Here is a 19,300-nt window from a genome sequence, read left to right as displayed (position 1 = left end):
GTGCTTTCTGGTCCCGGACTTTGGGCTAGAAGCGCCAAATGTTTTTTTCGCATGTTTTGGGCTAAGGAATTGTTGATCCACTAACGAAGCCGTCCTGCGTTCACACACGCCGGCTCTTAACGTTGACAGTTCCCACCAAGAACGCTGACATCGGCCCAGTCCTCTCCGCGAAATTCTACCGTCCTCGCACCGTTCACGAGGTCAGCCGTCCAGGTATCTTAAAGTCCCTATTATTACCTAATGGACGGACCATTAAAAATAGCTGGAGGGCAGTGCAGGGGTAAAAATATTCGGCCTACTTGTTTGCCGGATTTTATTCTAGGGCATAAGCTTTGCATGATGTTCAGTTTTTGCCTAAAGATACAGGCCTTTTTTGTAACGCATCTAAGATTTACGCAAGAATTATTATAAATATCATTAATGTAATTCATTCGGCTCGGGTTTGTTTTTGGATTAAGCGACATTTAGGGGCTCCTGGGACCGTTCAGTTTTTATGGGGTGGGGAGGGAGTTCTGGTAGATGGTGTCTGTTAAATATATTTCCCCGTTCTTAATCAGAAAGTTTTCCCCTGTTCCCCCCACAAAATCCATTATTTTTAATATGACCCCTAACCCCCCCCCCCCCCCCCCCCTCAAACTCCTCCTTTAAAAGATGACAACTGCTCGTTCTGGTTCTTTCTTTACCTTATGTTTTCCATCTTTGCCCTTTTAAAATATGCATATCACTTCCGTTTTTCTTGTAAGATTTGTTTTTGGAAAAAGTCACCACCCCTAGCCCTCCGGTTATTTCAATGGTCGTCCATATGTCACGTACGTAGGAAATAAACAACTTGAGTTGGAAATATGATATCAATTCTCTTGCGTGACGAGTATAATAAACACAAGCCGAACAAACGGCACATAGCACGAATTTGCTGTTTTGGTGGATATGATTACTTGCTAAACGTCAGGAATGTCGTCTTAATTCAGATCAAATTGCGAGCTAAGACGTGGACGGAAATGCTTCAGTGGAAATGAAAACAACAGAAGCGGCAAGTCTCTTTCCGCGCATAAATTAACGGCAACACGAGGTGAGTACGAGTGTCTTGTTTGTTATTTTATTTTACAGTTCGTTTACGTTAAAAATTAAGATATTGTAGTCTTGTGGCAAAAAAGTAAACTCATTGAAACTGATAAGGGCGATAGTATAAGACCAAATTACAATATAGTCATGTATAGTTCGTCGTTACCCGGTTAGCTGCAGAATAAATATGGCGGAAGCATGTCAAAATTGCATATATATTTTACGTGCTAGCTCACTCATTTTTTACGGGCCAACCTAACGCTTCGGATATGATTAGAAGGAAGGATTAACCTTTCCAAAGAACCCATGTTTTGCCGATAGAAACGTATACCCTTGGAGTTCTGGCCCTCTGAAGTTAGGTGAAATTTGGTATGCAAATTAAATTGCGATCGGTAGAATATTTAAACGGGTAAAAAGATGTAAACAGTTATATATTTCAAAAAGATTTTCTGTTCAAAATGAAGACCTAAGGATGGTTAATTATTCATGTGAAAATGAACTCGTGGCAAGTTTCTGAACTTGAGAACGAGCGCATTGAAAATGCCACAAAATTGCTCTCAATTAATTAGTTTTTTTCGGCGTACAGACAGCACGGGCTCGAATTACAAACTTTCCTCGTTTACTCCAAAAATAAAACTCGCTGGAAGTATTATATAATATTTTCGAAAATAGTTCCCCCAAAGGGTCTTTTTGGCATAATAAAAAAAATCTCGATTTTATAGTCGTGACTTAAAATTCTAAAAAAATAGAGAATTTCACTCTTAAGCGGCTAGGAGTATTTCTACTCCCCCTGGATGGGATGCTAGTCCATCGCAGGTTAACCCCCCCCCCCCCCCTCCCCCAGCAGTAAATAAGCCGGTACCCATTTATACACCTGGGTGAAGAGAAGAACTATGAGAGTAAAGTGTCTTGCCTAAGAACGCAACGTAGTGCCCGGGCCAGGTCTCGAACCCGGACCGCTCGATCCGGAGTCCAGCACAATAACCATTAGGTCACCAAACCTCCCACAAATGTTTGGGTAGCCGGATGATTTTTATATTGTGTTGTCAGAGATCCCTTAAGAAATACGTACATGGATGAGCCTTATCTGGCTCTATTTCATTAACTTTAAAATTACACCTGACCACATAAATTGTATTTCACACAGAGTACATAAGTATTAGTTGTACATGCAATGAAGAAATAATATATTCTGATTGTTCATTTATCTCTCTCTCTGTGTGTCTGCAACTCTCTGTGGAAATTCTGCTACTCGTGTTAACCCTGAAAAAGGGAAAATAACAGATACCATTTTGTTGATGATCATTGACATCAAATGAATATTTATAATTTTAATTGAATTTATTCAGAACATTATACAGATACATAAAAAAGAGAGTTATTTTTCCAATTTTTGCATGGGCCAGGGAATGTGTTGGGGGATACATGTATGTTTAGAACCAAAAAGTCCTTTCAGAGTGAGTGTGTCAGCAAAACCTTTTTTTTACCTACTGAAGACACTAATAGTGCTATCAAAAAGACCCGGCACATGGCGAGGCTTTGATGAATGTTTTGGGGTGTGAAACACCGGCTTAATTCAAGAGTTCCCTACAAAATGATGTGTCTTTTGAGACTCTTATAATTATTTATCTCTGACAGGTGCTGTTGAAAGTACTGTGATTAAGTCCAGGAAAGCTTACATATTCTCCCTAAAACTTTTATCAGGGATGTAGCTAAGAAAACACTTAGCCGGTTCATCAACAAGCCCAGCTGGCTTTTCTGGCCTAAACAGCTCTAAACTTTTACTAAGTCTTTGTGTTCACGTAAAATTTCAGCTGAGTTTAAGTTCTATTTCTACATTTGCCTGGTACCACAACAAGACAATTTATGTTAAGTTAGGGCTTGAGCTTATTAGCTATTAAGGTTTAATTAAGGTATTAACAAAAGGAATTCAAACACAACAGGTCAATTTGCACTTCTCCCACAAAATCATTACAAGTATTCCGGTATTTTGTCGGGTCAGGTAGCAGATCTTGTTGGTTCTTTGCCCTCATACCCCTCCTCCACGGTGGGGGAGGGGTGCATTGTATGAACAACGAAAACATTTTACTTGAACAATAAAAACATTTTATGTACATGTGCTGTTACATATAAATTGTGTATATTAAATTCCTCAATTGAACGAGGATTTTAGGGAAATATACAATGTAAACTTACCAAGGGGTTAAAACGCATACCATTTTTCACACCCAAAAGTTTTACACTTGAAAAACAAGTTTCATGCACTAATGTGTCATGGAGCTTCTTTAATATCTAGCTAAAGAAAGGTATAAGCTGACACTTATGTAATGATTACCTGCATCACCAATTTCACTAACTGCACCCCTTGACTGTTTTCCCTGCACTGAAAACAAAATTTATACATATCAAAAACCTGTAAAATTCTTAACTTGCATCCTGGCAAAAAGTATGGAAATCCTAACAGCAAGTTTTAGAAAGACAACAGATTTACCAAAATAAATGATAACTTCAAACTGCATCTTACCCCCTCCATAAAAACTTCTCACTGAAATTGACCTCAAAAAACTTGTTGTACATGTAAATAAATAATACATGTATGTATTATTTACTTTTAATTATATAATCCTCGAGTCATCGCAGACAGGCCCATTTTGAACTTATTTTTTTCACGATCAAAAACTAATCCTACTTCTCTTGTAGAAAAAAAATTGGCAAAAATATTTGATTTAGTCACTGCTTTAAGTTGGAAAACTTTGAAAGGCTTAAAGAATTGTACGAGTCATGTGCAACCTTCCAGAAAGCAATGCTCATAGCCACAGGGCTAAAAAAGTACCCTCTGATTATCTGGGGCAAGTAGATTTTTCTGTCAAGCAATTAATTTTTCGTGCCTGTTTGCGTAATTTAGGTTAAAAGGCCCAGGCAAGTCGTCTACATGTAAATTATACAGTCACAAGTTTACTAAGAAACATAATCATGCACAGTCCTAGGCAAGCAAAATTTGAGAGCTGCTTGTTAACCACAGGGCAATCTGGAATTTATTTTTTTCCAAGCCCTTATCCTACATTATAACTTCAGGATCAGCTTGGTTGTTATAACTTAAGAAAATTACATGATCTTTCGCATAACATTTTAGAATCTGTGCTACAGTATATTCTTTTATGTACCATATTTATTCGATTAAACGCCACGGCGTTTATTTAATTTTTCGTGATTCGAGTGCGGCGTTTATTAGAGGAAAGCGTTTATACGAGGGCGGCGTTCATTTAAAATTCAATTTATTTCTTGTAAGCAATAGTATGGTAACTGAACATTTAAATTTAAAAAAAAAAAAACAGAAACATGTTTTAGTGCATGCCTGAAAAGTCAATTTCAATACCTTAAAACCTTGTTACAATCAAGAAAAATATTTTTTTGGCCTGCTCAAGCTTGATTATTACTGCATTTGCTTTCCGAGTCTGTTATTCGAATGAATGCTGCATCATCATGATGCAGCGTTTATTTGAGGGCGACGTTTATTAATATTTCTGTTCTAATATGTAGCGCTCATTCGAGGGAGGCGTTTAATCGATTAAATACGGTAAGTTATAAAAATATGAAAAAACTAATCAATTTATTCTGAGAAAGGCTGTAAAATCAGATAAGAAATACAAAACTTTCACAAAACGTTTTCACTCATAACATTCATATGATAAAAATATAAAAACTAAAATAAGGAAGACTACGCAAAGTTCTCAGTGAAAAATAACAGAGGTCATGGAGAAACTATATTTCGCTAAGACTCTCAGCTAGCAATGTCCCCTATACAGTATGGGGCCCAGTTCTCGGCCGGGTCCAGTTCAGTTTTTCACGCCTCAGTTGAATTAAAACAAAAAGTTATTTACATCCAGCGATAGATTTACATTTGCGATAGACTGATTCTTGTGCTCTAAGTATCGTTAGTTTGATCCTTCAACACGCTATAGAAAGCTCACACGTCGAGTTTACGCGGAGGTAGGTTAATTTGTTTTCCCGAAATCTTGTTTGTTTACGGCTCCTTGAAATTCTTGGATGCAGTTAAATTCGTATTTTATCTGAAAGACCCAACCAAAAGAGCTAATTTTTTTGCATGTGAAACGTAAAATAATTCAGCTTTCTGCTTAAGTTAACTTTTCGTTGATTCTTTGTATTTTGTTGGTCTTAATTTACTTCGGAATTTTTCCGTGCGACTTTTGCGTATTTGCCAGTTCTCGGCCACCCTGCTCGCTATCACAGCTTAGCGCTTGGTTTTTAATATAATTTCATCTACTGCAGCCAGAATAAAAGAAAGAAATGTTTTAAAAATAAAGTTCAATTAAATCTCTAAGTTTTGAGCTAACTCTTGTCTTGTTTATTATTTCTACAACACCTAACTCTTTCAAGACCCTTCCACTGCAAAGTAAACCATCTAAATGCATTGGTCACACAACACAATTCTGCGGTTTTGCAAGAACCTGCAAAAAGCCTCATAAAAATAATTTGCGATCGATATAACATAAATAAGTTTACAGAGTGATTTTATGACTGTGAAAATTAATTGAGCCTTTTTATACGGAAATTACGCATAAGCTTTTTGGTGGCCGAGAACTGGGCCGCGTGGCCGAGAACTGGGCCCACAAAAGGAGATTTTATTTTTATTATTGTTCGGGATAATTAATTATTAACCGGTCGATAGCTTTACACCAAAAAGCTGAATAATGTAGAAAGCTCTGGGAGAAATTTCAAGTTTCTTTGGTTATTCTGAGAAAAGAAATACTAGTTTACGTCTATAGTGGCCGAGAACTGGGCCCCATACTGTATTGCATCTGACTCGACCACATTCTTACAAATTTTCATGTAAATTTTGTTCTCTACTTGTTCTGTACTCTTTCCAACGTTTAAAAGTGGTGTGTTCTTCCTACTTCGGTGATTTAACTACAGAATAAACAAATTAACGCGGATAGGAAAAACCAGAAGTAAGGTATGCTTTGAATACAACTCGTGTTTAAGACAAAACGAATTTCAGTTCATTAAGTCTATGTCCTTGTTTGACATACCGGTACACGACTGAGAGCTAGATAATATATTTGTAGTAGTATTAACTTTTATTCTAGGGGAGGGCCACAGGTTTTTCAGTTTTCAACTGTAATGTGTAACCCTCATTAAATAAAGTTGTTATTATTATTATTATAACCCAGCTTCGTTTAAAAATGATGTACAGTGTATTAGGTTGAATGCTGGTTAATCTAAATACCAAAGACTTTTCTAATCTGTTAAAAAATGAACATCAATAGCTCACCTTGTTTTCGTAAAGGAAGGAATGTTGTCTTTGACCGTCTTTGCTTCAAACTCACCAAGAAGCTTGGAAGATTTTCCATTTCGATCGGCCACAATCTTTACTTCTCTACTAACTATGGTTGTCATCGCGGGTGAAACGAGGAATATATCCAGAAATAATGTATCTGTAATAAACTGTCTTTAAAACTGAGTTCTTCGTGTGCTTTTCAATCGAGGAGTCTTCATGCTTAGTAGTGAACTCATGCGTACGCTTGGTAAATCGGCATGCTGTGAGATTGTTTCCTGACTTTTCACACAGCGGACTTCCTCAAGTTAGTCTCCCCTTCATGTAATTCTAACATTGTCAACAAGAGCTAAGAATGATTTTTTTTCCTCGCGTTTAAAACTTCCTACTATATAAAGCTTAGCTGAGTAGAAATCGTTTTTAAAAAACTTTTTTGCTAAGGCCTTGATAGTAATGATTTTTCCCGCCAAAAGACGCGGGTTGCCACCGGAGCCTAGCTCGTTCCCAGGCCTAATCCGTGCGTACGGACGTACGTACGCGACAACCAAAATTTCTCGGTTCGATAGGATACCATTTGCCCTGTCTGTTCCCTTGTACCCGCATGTTACCAATGGAGCTACGCTACGCGCCTTCGGCGCGTGGAGCTCCGCTATAAAATTCTTGTACTTTATTGATTAGTTTATCAAGAGCCTACCGGCTACCACTTCAGCTGAGAACATGATTTGCGAGAAGTGCCATTGCTAGAAACGAAAAAAAAAAAGAAAGGAGGGGAAGCAGAAAAATAATGAGTTGCCCTTTGTTGCGAAAGATACATGTTTATGGCGTTGAATTACAGATATATGCCGTCCAAGTCAGATAAGATCTAGATGAGATGCATGTCTTGAGTTCAGAACCCTGAGATTCGACTATCTTTTCGAACAACAGTTTTCGATAGCACAAATAATGGCCGAGTGGGCCGTGCGAAAATAATAATGTTTTGCGCCATGTGGAAACTGGAAGCGCAAATTTGTTGCGACAATATTTAAATCGGCCCGACAACCGATTTTAAAACCAAATAACTAAAAACATGACAAAAAAAAAAAAAAAAAAAAAAAAAAAAAAAAAAAACCAAAAAATGTAATATCCTCTAGTAATAGATGGAAAGAAAAAAAAACCTGAGCAAATTTATAAGTCGCTTCTACTGCGTTCTCGCGTCGAGCATAAAAGTTCAAACTATTTTTATGAATTTTTTTTTGATGGAATTGTGAACTGTTGATAAAAGAACATATAAGCAAACAACGTAAAAGAACACATAACCAAATGCATGTGATAAGGTATTTTAGGACAGCACAGTTTCCATCTAAAATATACCTTTAACATTTACTCCAGGGGACTTTATCTTAATTGTCTCGTTTTTTAGTATTTTTTTCTTTTCATGTTGAATTTCATTAGGCTGCTAGTGTCTCTCGGACTTAATTTGTCTTTGCCGTTTGGTGAGTTGCGACAATGCACTGGTATACAGTGAGGAAACAGGAATATGGATCATTCTTCTTAAGACTGGAGTTGCGATATTACATTAGAGTGAGCGCAGACAAATGACATTTTTTAACGTTTGTTGCGTTCACAGCACAAGACTTAAACTTCCTTTACGTTTTTTGAAATGTTTTAAGTTGCAAGCTCTTTAAAATCGATCGCGAATCTCGCAGCTATTCGTTTGGTGATTTGTTTTCCGTAATGGAAGTAATATGAGGTCATGTGATCTTTCATTGAATTTTGGTCGGATATATAGGCTCGATAAAATCGGACTATTGTGACTATCGGACTATTATATCTTTTTATAGGTTGTAATTTAAAATCTATTTTCAAAAAAAAGTTATTTTTTAACTAGTTTGCCTTGTATTTTTCGTATGAAATATGACATAAAGGAAAATCCAAATCAATCTAATTTATAATCATTTTGACCTGAACTTCATTTACCTTAACATATCTTTACCAAATGTGATAAAAATATATTTTAAGCCCGGACGGACCTAGTTAATTAAAAGGCTTTTAAACCATTTCTCAATGCCTGCAACAAAAGGCGATACATTTTGCAGCAGGGAAAGTAACGATCTTTTGTATTTCAATAGTACATTCTTGCCGATAGACCATAGTAGCTCAGCAACAAACACTAGGTATGATTAATTAGCGATCAGTTTCTGTTGATAAAACAGTTTATTTTGTACGAAAAGAACAGTCAATAATACATGTGAAGATTCAACATCCACTTCTAAGTTTTGCTAATTGGTTGACAGGAAAATTCTACAGTGTACTGCATCTAACGTTCAACGAAATCCGAGGTGAGGAATATTTGAGTTTATTTTTAATTCTAATACATAAAATAAATTTTGGTACTTAACCAACCAGTTTAACAACCAGCCTTCCGGCTACCACTTCAAGCTGAGGCTTTGCGAGTAGTACCATTTGTTAGAAAAGAAGACGGTAGTATTAGAAGAAGTGGTTACCCGTCATTACAAAAAGATAGTTGTTCAGGCGATGATAGGGGCCATATGGCCTATTTTTGTCGCCATCGCATATCTTCGCCATGTCTCCCTCAACTTTTCATGTTTACTAACTGTGAATGCCGAGAATATGTTGCAAACACCGCAGTAAGATTGACCGAAAGGTCTCCGCATAGCAATGGAAAGTTTAATGATTAGGAAATAACCAATGGAACTGCTGACAGGAATTCACTAAGACATTTTTTCTTGCATTTACCGCGCTTCGTGCAGTAAAGGCCAGTCCAGTATGTACCGTTTGCCGTTTGTACTGATCTGTCAATCAGTAATTCTATCGATTAAGTGGCCTCGATCGTGAAGGAGTCATGTTTTAGCACTTAAGCTTAACTTGTAACTGGCCTAAGATCACGGAGACTGAATTCATAAACAAACTAAACTGCTACATCTGGAATTTTAAAGAAATTAAGGGAATATATTTAAAAGTGATAATTTAGTGTTCCTTTCTGTAGCGTGTTTTGCTTGCATCTTTGCCTAAAGAACGCTAATCGTTTTACTTTAATTTCAGTGTTTTCCAGGCCGGAGATTAAAAAGTGTTTTAATGGCTTCGAACGTTTCTTTGATTGTGGTAAGCGTTAAAATATTTTTTTTAGCATTGGCGAATTGCTGCAGCAGCGCTTCTTCTTTTTTTCATAATAACATAAATATTTCTATTTCTTAGTAATCTGCTTATTTGTATTTCTAAAAGGCATACTTATTTTTCCCGCAGTCCCTTCCCTTATCTACTAAGCCAACATCTCATAATAGAATCGATTATTTTCGCCTTTGTTTCACTTTTTTAACTGAATATATGACCTAACTTTCGTTGCAGGTTGTGTGCCTCCTTTGTGGTTTTCTCGCTGTAGTGCCAACAGTTTACAGCATCAGGTGCTACCACAAAACAGTTTATGACAAACAAGTCATAAATGATGAAGTGGTGGATTGTAAAGAAAAAGGCTACGATAAATGTGGTACTTTAACCTTCAACTTGGATTCGTCCTCCTACAACGTTTTGATAAAAAACTGCACCAGGTCGGCTCTCGATTGCGACGAGGCGGTGGCTTGTGAGAGGGTGAGAGGAGTCTATAAAAAGTTCGGCTTAAGTGTTATGGACTGTTCGGCGAGCTGTTGTGACAGTGATAACTGTAACGCACCAGGTAAGAAAAATGGGGAAATATGTTATATTACCGCAACAAAAAAGAAAAGAAGACAAAAAAAATTAAAACTCCCAATTATATATATAAAAAAATGTTGTCTTATTTCAAACCTCTTTAAAACTTTTCCTTTTCTTTCCACTCTCCGCTTTTTTTTATAGTTAAAAGACGAACTGCCATGGGACTGAAAATAAAGGAGAAGCTGAGAAAGCTGATCACCAGGACGGATCTAAAATCACATGTGAGTAGAACAAAACATCAATTTTGACAACTTGAACATAGACCATGCATTAATCAATTTACTCATTTCATCCACCCCCCCCCCCCACCCCCCCCCCCCCCCCCCTCCTTTCCCTCCCTCACTCATACACGTAGCCACATCAATCAACCAAAAAATCAATCAACCAATCAACAGTCCTGTCGATCAATCCATCCATCCAGCCATCAATCCGTCAGTGAGCGAGTGAGTAAGTGAGTGGGTGAGTCAGTCAGTTAGTCAGTGAGTCAGTCAGTGAGTCAGTGAGTCAGTCAGTGAGTCAGTCAGTCAGTCAGTCAGTCAGTGAGTCAGTCAGTCAGTCGACTAACCAAATTGATCAATTAGTCAATCAATTGATCCATCAATTAATCGATTGATTGATCGAACGATCAAGACGAAGAATCGATCGGTTCTACAAGCGGTCAGTCGATAGCCTGCGAATAAAGCCGCCTCTTATTAGCTTTGCTCTTCGTAGCGAGAGCGAATGAGAGGCGGCTGTATTCGCAGGCTAGTCAATCGATATATCAATCAAGTGATCAATAAATGAAGCAAGCCATTAGCGATTGCGAAATATATATTTAAATGTTTCTTCAAACAGTATTAGCGTGCTTATTTTTTAAAGCCGGTGCACAATGGAAGTTAAGAATATAACATTTTTGCTTTGAATTTCCTTACCAGATGCGGATTGAATTATCTGGACAGAAGTAAAGAGGACAAACTATCAAGTAAATTTTAGAGCTCATATATTAACGAAAACATTACATTGGGAATTAATTAAAGCAACCTATGAGGAAAATATGTGCTTTTACGAAAGATCGTTGTTTAAATTGGAAATAAAATACGAATCAATGTCCAGGAGCGCTATATATGTGCTACGTGGTTAATACTACTTCTCATTTTTCTTTCATTTCTTGTCTTTTTCTTTTCCTACCCAACACATATACAAATCTAACGTAAAGTGCATTTCGCGTGTCCGTCATTGGCTACTCGAGCTACTCGACTATCCAATCCCGAGCAAAGCAAATTGGCTTCCCGTCCTTCCTCGAGTAAAATAGTACAAGCGCAAAATTACTTTAAGTACATGTTCACATGAATTCATCAGTCGCTTAAATGAAATGCTTGCAGTTATTCCCCCTCTCCTCAACAATTTAGTTTTGTATTTAGCTCTACTGGTCTTGGTCTCATTACACGTTAAGTATTCTGGAAATTCCACAGTTGTCAGAGCTTAAGTGAAAGGTGAAGACTGAGAGATTTTTTTTCGGCGCTCATGCTAAAGATTCACAAGATCCCATTAAAAATGAAAATGAAACCTTGGTAAGGTATGTTTAAAAGAGGGTCTCAATGGGGTGGTGGCTTTTAAGGTTCACAGTTAAAATTTTGGCTGCTTTACGGCTAACGGTTAATTTTTTTCCCATTACGGTTAACAGAAGTTAAAAATTAATTTCCATTGTTTTTAAAAGTTAAAAATTAGTTTCCATTATTGAAAAACATTAGGACCATTCTGGGACACTGAAGCGACCTAGTCTGTTTTATTTAAAACTACTGACCGATTTTTTTACGGTTAACATATTTTACGGCTAACGGTTTAAACTTTCCAACTTTTACGCCTAACGACTAAATTTTTGGCCGTTTTACGGCTAACGTTTAACGGTTAACGGTTATAGACTCTGTATAGACTTCGTTGACCCAGGAAATCGACACAAGGTTCCATTCCGGACTCACGAACAAATGGAAATGTTTAAAAAAGTAAAAGTAAGTCGTTGTCAGTCAGGGTAATATTATCGAACGTGTAGCTGCAATTGAGAAAGGCTCACTAATAAGTGAATCAGTAATAAAAAAAAAAAATAATTAAAAAACCAAAAAAAAAAAACACACCTCCTTATATCGATTTATTTCGAATTCTCTTTTGAGCAAACGAACAAATGATTAAATAAAAAGTAATGTACTCAACAGCATTGATATTTAGCAGAAATAAAAACGTGATTTAGGACAATTAAAACAACACAACTACTGCACGTATTGTGCGTCTGATCCCAGATTTCCCATTCACTGGGACTTACCAAAAATTTCACCGCGGGACTGGGATTTGAGCAAAAAAAGGGCTGGGAAAAGGGATTTTGGAAAAAATTTTAGCTGGGAAAGGGGATTCAGGACCCCCTAACTAGTCTTCCTCAGGTTTGATGTTAATATGATATTGTCAATATGGCGGATCGTTAATATAAGTTGTTTAGCTTGGTGACCTCACATTTAGGCATACGTGATCATTACACGACGTGTAAGTCATGTCAAAATGCGCGGGAAATGAAGACTAAGGCCCACCAGGTATACATGCATGCGCCCATCAGGTTTGTATGCATGCGATGACTTATTGTCTACTGTGGTATTTTTTAAAAAAAGGTGTTTAGGATTGGTTTCCATGCTTCAACGTGGTCAAAATTGTTAATCACTCTCATTCCGCCATGTTTCTCCGTAAGTGACTCAATTTCTTTAGAACCTTTCTTTTTTAACTTCTCTCTTTGGCTACGATCTGGAACGATCTGATACGGTAAATACGCGAAATTAGGTACCTGCGAAATTAAGGTACTCTTCAATAAACCTAAAGATACAACTCCTCTTTTATCCTTGTCGTTCTTATTTACTACAGACAGTAACCACATGTCCTCTTAGAGGGCTTTTATTGGTCCATGCAACACGAGCTAACATGAATTCCTGTAACATTTTGTCCATGCGACATGTTGCACGGAGTTCAACCTCGAAGGTTTCCCATTCACAGTTTAAAAAAAAAAAAGTTAAACATGTTTAAAAATGCTCTTCTTTGACGCAGGTAACAAAATCAAAATAGAAACCCCAAACAATGTTAAAATACTTCCAGCGTCACACTTTACGTAAACTGCATATTTAAACAAACGGAATTCTTTTGGAGTTCACTTAACCAAGGTCACTCAGTATGTCTCAAGGCCTGTTTATTAAAGACTTCAATACTTTAATTATAAAAAAAGACAAAGACAACTGGAGGTCTGTCGCTTTTCGAAATGCTTTGTTCATGCATGTTTAGTCATAAAGAAATAGAAGACTTGTATTCTTTGTCTTCATACATATAGCAAAGAGTCGAAATATTTGTTAAAGGTCGAAGTGAAGACTCGAAGCAGTTTTGGCAGCATTCGCCTAAGGCTCGATTTGTTAAACTTTTCTCAGTCAAATCTCAAACAAATATTCGTGCAAGCATAACTTTTCAGAAGACCTTTTCTGTAAGCTATAATTCCCTTTTGACATCATTGTGGTCTTGGAATTTTCTAGATCTGCAAACACTTCACTTCACTTCAAATAATACAAAGCGTACCATATGTTTCATTCTAGAGTAACTCTCAAAACAATGCTTTATAATTTTGAATAAATAAAAGAAAACGTATAAAGAAATCATTTTATTTATTTATGGTGCTTCTTGGAGATTCCTACTCTTCTAAATCAGTTTTTATATATATTTCTAAAAAAACATAGAAAATGATATCTGTTAGTTAAAACTGTTTTGAAAAATTAAGATCACACGTTCTTTGAAAAATGCAGTCTTTGGGAGTTGCCGTTAAAGTTAAGTTTATTTTGAATTAAAGTAGATTTACAGGAAAAAAAAACCCCTAGCTTTGTTAACTTATAGCTGCATGGAATTTGTTTTACAAAGCCCTCCTACGAGCTGATTGCACAATGCAAATAAAAGTTATCTTTTGCTCGAAAATATTTCATGAGGTGGAATTTAAGAAGTGAAGGAACTTGAATGAAGTTGGAAGAAATCTGTTATCTCTCGTCGAAAAATGGCCTGGGAAATTATACGCCGTTTCATCAAGGAAAAAGGTAAGATTTCTTAGTAGTAATTATTTATAAAATTCAATCTGTGCACTAGATGGAAAAGATTTAACAAATGCTTAACTGAAAACCCCCCTCCAAATAAACAGATTAAGTCGGTTTTAAAGATCAGTTTCGCCACCGTGAATGTTAGACGCTGTAGTACATTTGTGAGCAAAAATGGTCCATTTTAATTTGATTAAGATTAAGTAAACTTTTAAGCTGAAAAAAGGAAGATATGATAACATTTTATAAAAGGATGTTAAAGGATTTCACGAGTTTGAAATAACTACCTTTCTCGTTATCGATAACTATCATAGTATACGAACGTTTGCAAATTCCAAAAAATATTCCTTGGGTGTTGTAAGGTACACGTATGTTTTTGAGCTCTTAATAATTATGTCAAATGGAGATGACAGGGTAAAATCGATCACTTTTTAAATACATTATCAAAGTATAAACGCTTTGTTGATAATACTTCCGACTTATGGAAACAAGAATTTCTCTTCGCCAGGAAACGGTATATGTTAAGTCACTATCATGAAATCTTTGTTACAACAAGTTGTGGTGATATATAGCAAGGATTTGTTACCAGCATAACAGCACAACAGTTCTAAGTGTTTCTTTTTTTTATCGGTAAGATGTCAGAACTTTGACTCTATTAAGCTAGTTTTACCCAGGACACTTGAATCTTTTAACACCTGAGAAGGGCACAAGGGTAATTTTTTTTTATTCTATCACCAGGAGTGTACGTGATGATGCTGATAGGATTATGTCGGCCAGTGATTATTGCGATGATACTTCTTCCCTTCGTGGATAGTTTGGTATTCAAAACAGCATATTATTCGGGAAAGTACGCGAGACAGATTTTTGAAATTCACGAGGGTAAGTAATCTTGGTCCTCGAATTTAAAAAATATATTAAAGGTAAATCGGTTTCGGTTTTTTGTTTGTGAAAAGGTTTATGATGCTTCGACTTAAATTTGCCTTTTCTTTAATTCATTTCCATAAAATTTTATTCTTGTTAATAGCGTTATTCAGTTGACCTATGTTTCCTAAATTCCATGTAAAAAATAAAAGTCCCGTCCATATTTGTTTAATAAAATTTAGGATACAGACCAGTTTGATCTTGAAAGTCATCTCACGGCATTATTTGCGCCTTTAAAGAAAGATGCCATAACGTTTTATTATTTTATCTATTTTATCTTCAGATTTTAGGCTTGTTGGTCACATCATAGAAACCTTCATTACTGACGATTTCGAGTGTGGTTTGCGATGCATTAGGAACAAGAAATGTCAATCATATAACTGTCAATCTGACGGACATCATGGCAACAGAACTTGTCAACTGAACGACCAAACACGACACTCGAAGCCAACTGACTTAAAACCAACCAAGGGATTCACTTACTATGGAAAAGGTAGAGGAATAACCCTGGCTAGTCAATATTGCTACAATCTGAATTTTATAGCTTTGTCTGTCTGGTGATATCAACTTTGTGCTAGCCCTGTAATTTCCAAAGGTGGTCATCATCTGATTTCTCCCTAGGACTGTTAAAACTGGAAGATTTAATCCTATTGTAAAATGATTAAAAAATCGGGAAGCTTTGGTCTCTTTCTTTTCCTATGCTAGGAATACAGTTTCTCCCTACTGATAAGGCTGACGGGTTTTATTCTGTAGTTTGATCATCACTGGCCTAAGATTTGAAAGCTATACTGAGAAGCCTGGACTTATTTTCTACAGTATTTAAAATTGAAAGGTGAATGCGTTGTCGTGAAATACAAACATACATACATCATTTTTGGTTACCCTTGGATCTGCAGAGTAGCTTATACAGCTAATATCTCCGAGCATTTTACAGCACACAGCAAAATGTGCAAAGAATAGACCACAATACCGGGAACTCCATGTCCTACTCTTTACTATGAGTGTGTGGGTTCTTTTACGTCACCTGCTGAACAGATACATAAGACGGGGCCTACGGTTTATCGTCATTTTTCGTGAAGATTAGATTGCCTAACCATTTACAGATGTCATTGCAAAGACAGCATACTCACCTTAGTTTTTTGAAGACCCTGAGTATTTGCCGGTCTGGACTCAAAAACCCGAGACCTCCCGCATGTTCGTCCGGCACTCCACCAACTGAGCTAACCGGTTGGCGTTTATATATTACATATTACATATTTTTTGTATGATTACAGAAATATCTAAATTACTCTTTTTCCTTTATTTCATTTAAGAGAGACGAGGGTTTCATTCATCTAATCCTGGTCGTTCTTGTAAGGACATTGGGTTCAGTGAAATTCCGATGTATAGTGGCGAGTACTGGATCGACCCTGAGAACAATGGAAACCCACTTAAAGTCTACTGTGATATGTCGGCCGGAGGTAAAGAAGCCGAAGTCATTTTTGATATTTTTAAAGCACACCGTTATTCTATAAAACAGAGCAATTTGCGACTTAAGCATTTTTCTTCGTTAAAAATGCCAACCTATGTTTGTCGACTTAAAATTTAGCACACTGAAAACACAAGTTATAATTAGAACTTGCTTGAATCTTTTCGTTGAATCCAGTCTTTCATTTATCTGTTGCTGATTTCTAAGATTCTGTTTAACCTGTTGGTTTAGCTAAACACGCTTTTCTGGTTTGAATGGAGTATAAAATACCATTCCATGATATAATTTCTGGTCTTTTCTTGAATAAATTGCAATTTTCGATCTTTAGGAGGATGGCTTCTTGTTGCAAACTTTAAGATAGATGACTCAGGGCCCCCTTCAGATTGGACAGTTGAGACGACATACCGTGGAATAAGCAATTACCACAAAGAGAGAATGGGGATCTCAAGAAGTGCCATGAATGAGCTGAGAACACTCCATAAATTCACTCAGATCAGATTCCGCTGCCATAAACAACATGGTCGTACCATCGATCTGGTGACGGTCGCTAACAGTACTGGTGAAGCTGTAGTTCAGTACTTCAGCGGTCAGACGGATAAAGAACCCAGTTCATGTGGCTCGTTCGCACGAGTGAAAGGGGATAATTCTCGATTGGCCAAACAGTGCACCAGGTGGGGAACAAACAAAACGACAGGCCAACATTATGCCGGTTTGTGGAGCGGCACACGGAGTGGCGAAGAAGTAATGTATGACCATGCATTTTACGTTGCAAGGGAAAGTCACTGGACGATCGGCAGGTCAGGGGGGAGATGGGAATGCGATGATTTTGTAAATGTTAACTATACAGTGTCTGAAAACGACTTTTGGAGAGTATATGTCCGTTGACTATGTACTCGACCACCAGAAATTGTATTACGCAAGAAAATGCATTTAATAGCTGTGGGCACAAAGTGACCCAAAAACGCTCACTTTGATTCGTCTTTTTCGTTTTTTGAAACTGGCTACCTAAAATTTTGACTAAATACAAAATTCGTCATTCTGAAAAAACTTATGCTTTTTTTTGTTTTGAATATTTCTCATCTTCCTCATTACTTTCAATACTCGTTACTTAAAGGGTCACACGTCGTAAAAGTTAAGGGTTTCATAGCAATCACGCCTGTTTCATTACGATTGTCAATTCTTTTCATTATGAGGTTTTGATAAATGCACTAAATACGACTTAATAACATGGTCTTTGTAAGTAAGTAGGTAGACTTTGTTAGGTGCACCTAAAGTGCGCCTACACCTTCAAATATAAACATGTTGAAAAATAATTAGCACAAATTTGTGTAAGTGATTGAAGTACCGTATTTATTCGATTAAGCCTCCCTGGGCGCCTATTAAATTTTTGGACCTTGAGAGTGGGCGCTTTTTCTAGGTGGGCGCTTATTCGAGGCTGGGCGCTTATTTGAGGGTGGGCGCTTGTTGAATTTTCACCATTTTCAGCAAGTTGTAAGTTTATTTTGTAACAAAACAATAAATAATAACAGAACGCAAAGATGTACCAAGCAGAATTTTAACTTTTTATTGAAAGTTTCTGAAAAATACTAAGAAACCTCGGTCTTCGGGGAAGTCTCTTAGTAGTATTTTAGCAAATTTCAATCTCATTGTCACAAAGGTCAATTGCCAATTCCCTCTATGAGACACGCCTACAGGAATCATGGCAGTTGTATTCAGCATTGCTAAATCTTGCGCATGTTTTGCTGAATAAAACTACCATGATTCCCTGAAGGCGCGTCTCATAGAGGGGCCATAAGCGAACTCACTGGTGGTGCCTGGTACACATCAGTTTTTGGGGGGGCTGGGCGCTTATTTGAGGCTGGGCGCTTATTAACTTTTTTTCTACCTTCGGGGTGGGCGCTTATTCGAGGTTGGGCGCTTAATCGAATTAATACGGTAATTGAAGTCGCTTTAACATCAAAATTCGTTGCCATCGCGACGTTTATAATAGGTCAAATATAATCTTGCTTTTTTAACCCTTTGAGGCTTAATTATAACTGAAAAAGTTTCCGCTGAAAGCTTTCATTGTAAATATATATCGTTTTTAAAAAAAAAAACATTAAGAAACATTTTTGTAAATACGGAAAAAAACATCTTCGGTCGGGTCCAGAGCAACAGTGAAACCTCGAACTAACGAAGGGTCTACAGACTGGCAAAAAATGTTCGCTATAACGGGGTTTCATTATATCGGGGTTCTTTTCAATATATTGTACTATTACTGGGATGAATAATATCTTTTGTTATACCGAGGACGTCGTTATATAGAGGTTCATTAGATCGAGGTGCCACTGTACATTGTTGTTTTTGTTGTTGCTGTTGTTGTTGTTTTTTACTGGTGGATCTGAACCTAATAACATGTTTCTTTTAAAAGTTTCAAAAATATTTCTCTTACCGGTAATCAAATAGTATATCAAAAATACAAAACCTCAACTTAGTAGTTCATTAAGACGACACCATTAGAGAGGTGGAGTGCATAACATAAGTGTAAAAATGCTGCATCTTTTATTCAGAACTGAAATATCTGTATATAAATTGCAATGAACATTAAACTTGAAAAACGTTACCTGTTTATTTAATATTCACTCAATAAGCAACTTTTTTTAATTAAATCGCAAATTAAAGTTGCCTTTTCCTTTTTTCGACTTTTATCGCTATTGTTTTGTTTATCACACGAGAAGTAAATGGTGCTAGGGGCCACTGTTACGCTTCTTCGTGCTTTCCAAAATTCCCGCGTTCATTTCCCAACAC

At 36.8% G+C, this 19,300-nt stretch overlaps 1 protein-coding gene across 1 annotated transcript; it reads left to right on the top strand.

The window, feature by feature from the left end:
• The first annotated feature begins 14,014 nt into the window (after window positions 1–14,014).
• LOC144633057 (uncharacterized) lies at window positions 14,015–17,509 on the top strand. Its single transcript, XM_078491830.1, has 5 exons — window positions 14,015–14,127; window positions 14,863–15,003; window positions 15,329–15,538; window positions 16,359–16,505; window positions 16,842–17,509. The coding sequence occupies exons 1-5, from the start codon at window positions 14,088–14,090 to the stop codon at window positions 17,396–17,398; spliced, it is 1,095 nt and encodes a 364-aa protein (XP_078347956.1). The 5' UTR covers window positions 14,015–14,087; the 3' UTR covers window positions 17,399–17,509.
• The last annotated feature ends 1,791 nt before the right edge of the window (window positions 17,510–19,300 follow it).

The sequence above is a fragment of the Oculina patagonica genome, chromosome 12 (assembly GCF_052425735.1).
Source record: "Oculina patagonica isolate OP01 chromosome 12, crgOcupat, whole genome shotgun sequence".
In the NCBI taxonomy this organism is placed as follows: domain Eukaryota; kingdom Metazoa; phylum Cnidaria; class Anthozoa; order Scleractinia; family Oculinidae; genus Oculina; species Oculina patagonica.
This window is presented reverse-complemented; position numbering and strand designations above follow the sequence as displayed.

Excerpts from the sequence above, each read along its gene's own strand:
- LOC144633057 (XM_078491830.1), top strand. The coding sequence starts at position 14,088 with ATGGCCTGGGAAATTATACGCCGTTTCATCAAGGAAAAAG. Across the intron at positions 15,004-15,328 it reads GATTTTTGAAATTCACGAGG|ATTTTAGGCTTGTTGGTCAC; the intron begins GTAAGTAATCTT and ends TTTTATCTTCAG. Across the intron at positions 16,506-16,841 it reads CTGTGATATGTCGGCCGGAG|GAGGATGGCTTCTTGTTGCA; the intron begins GTAAAGAAGCCG and ends TTCGATCTTTAG.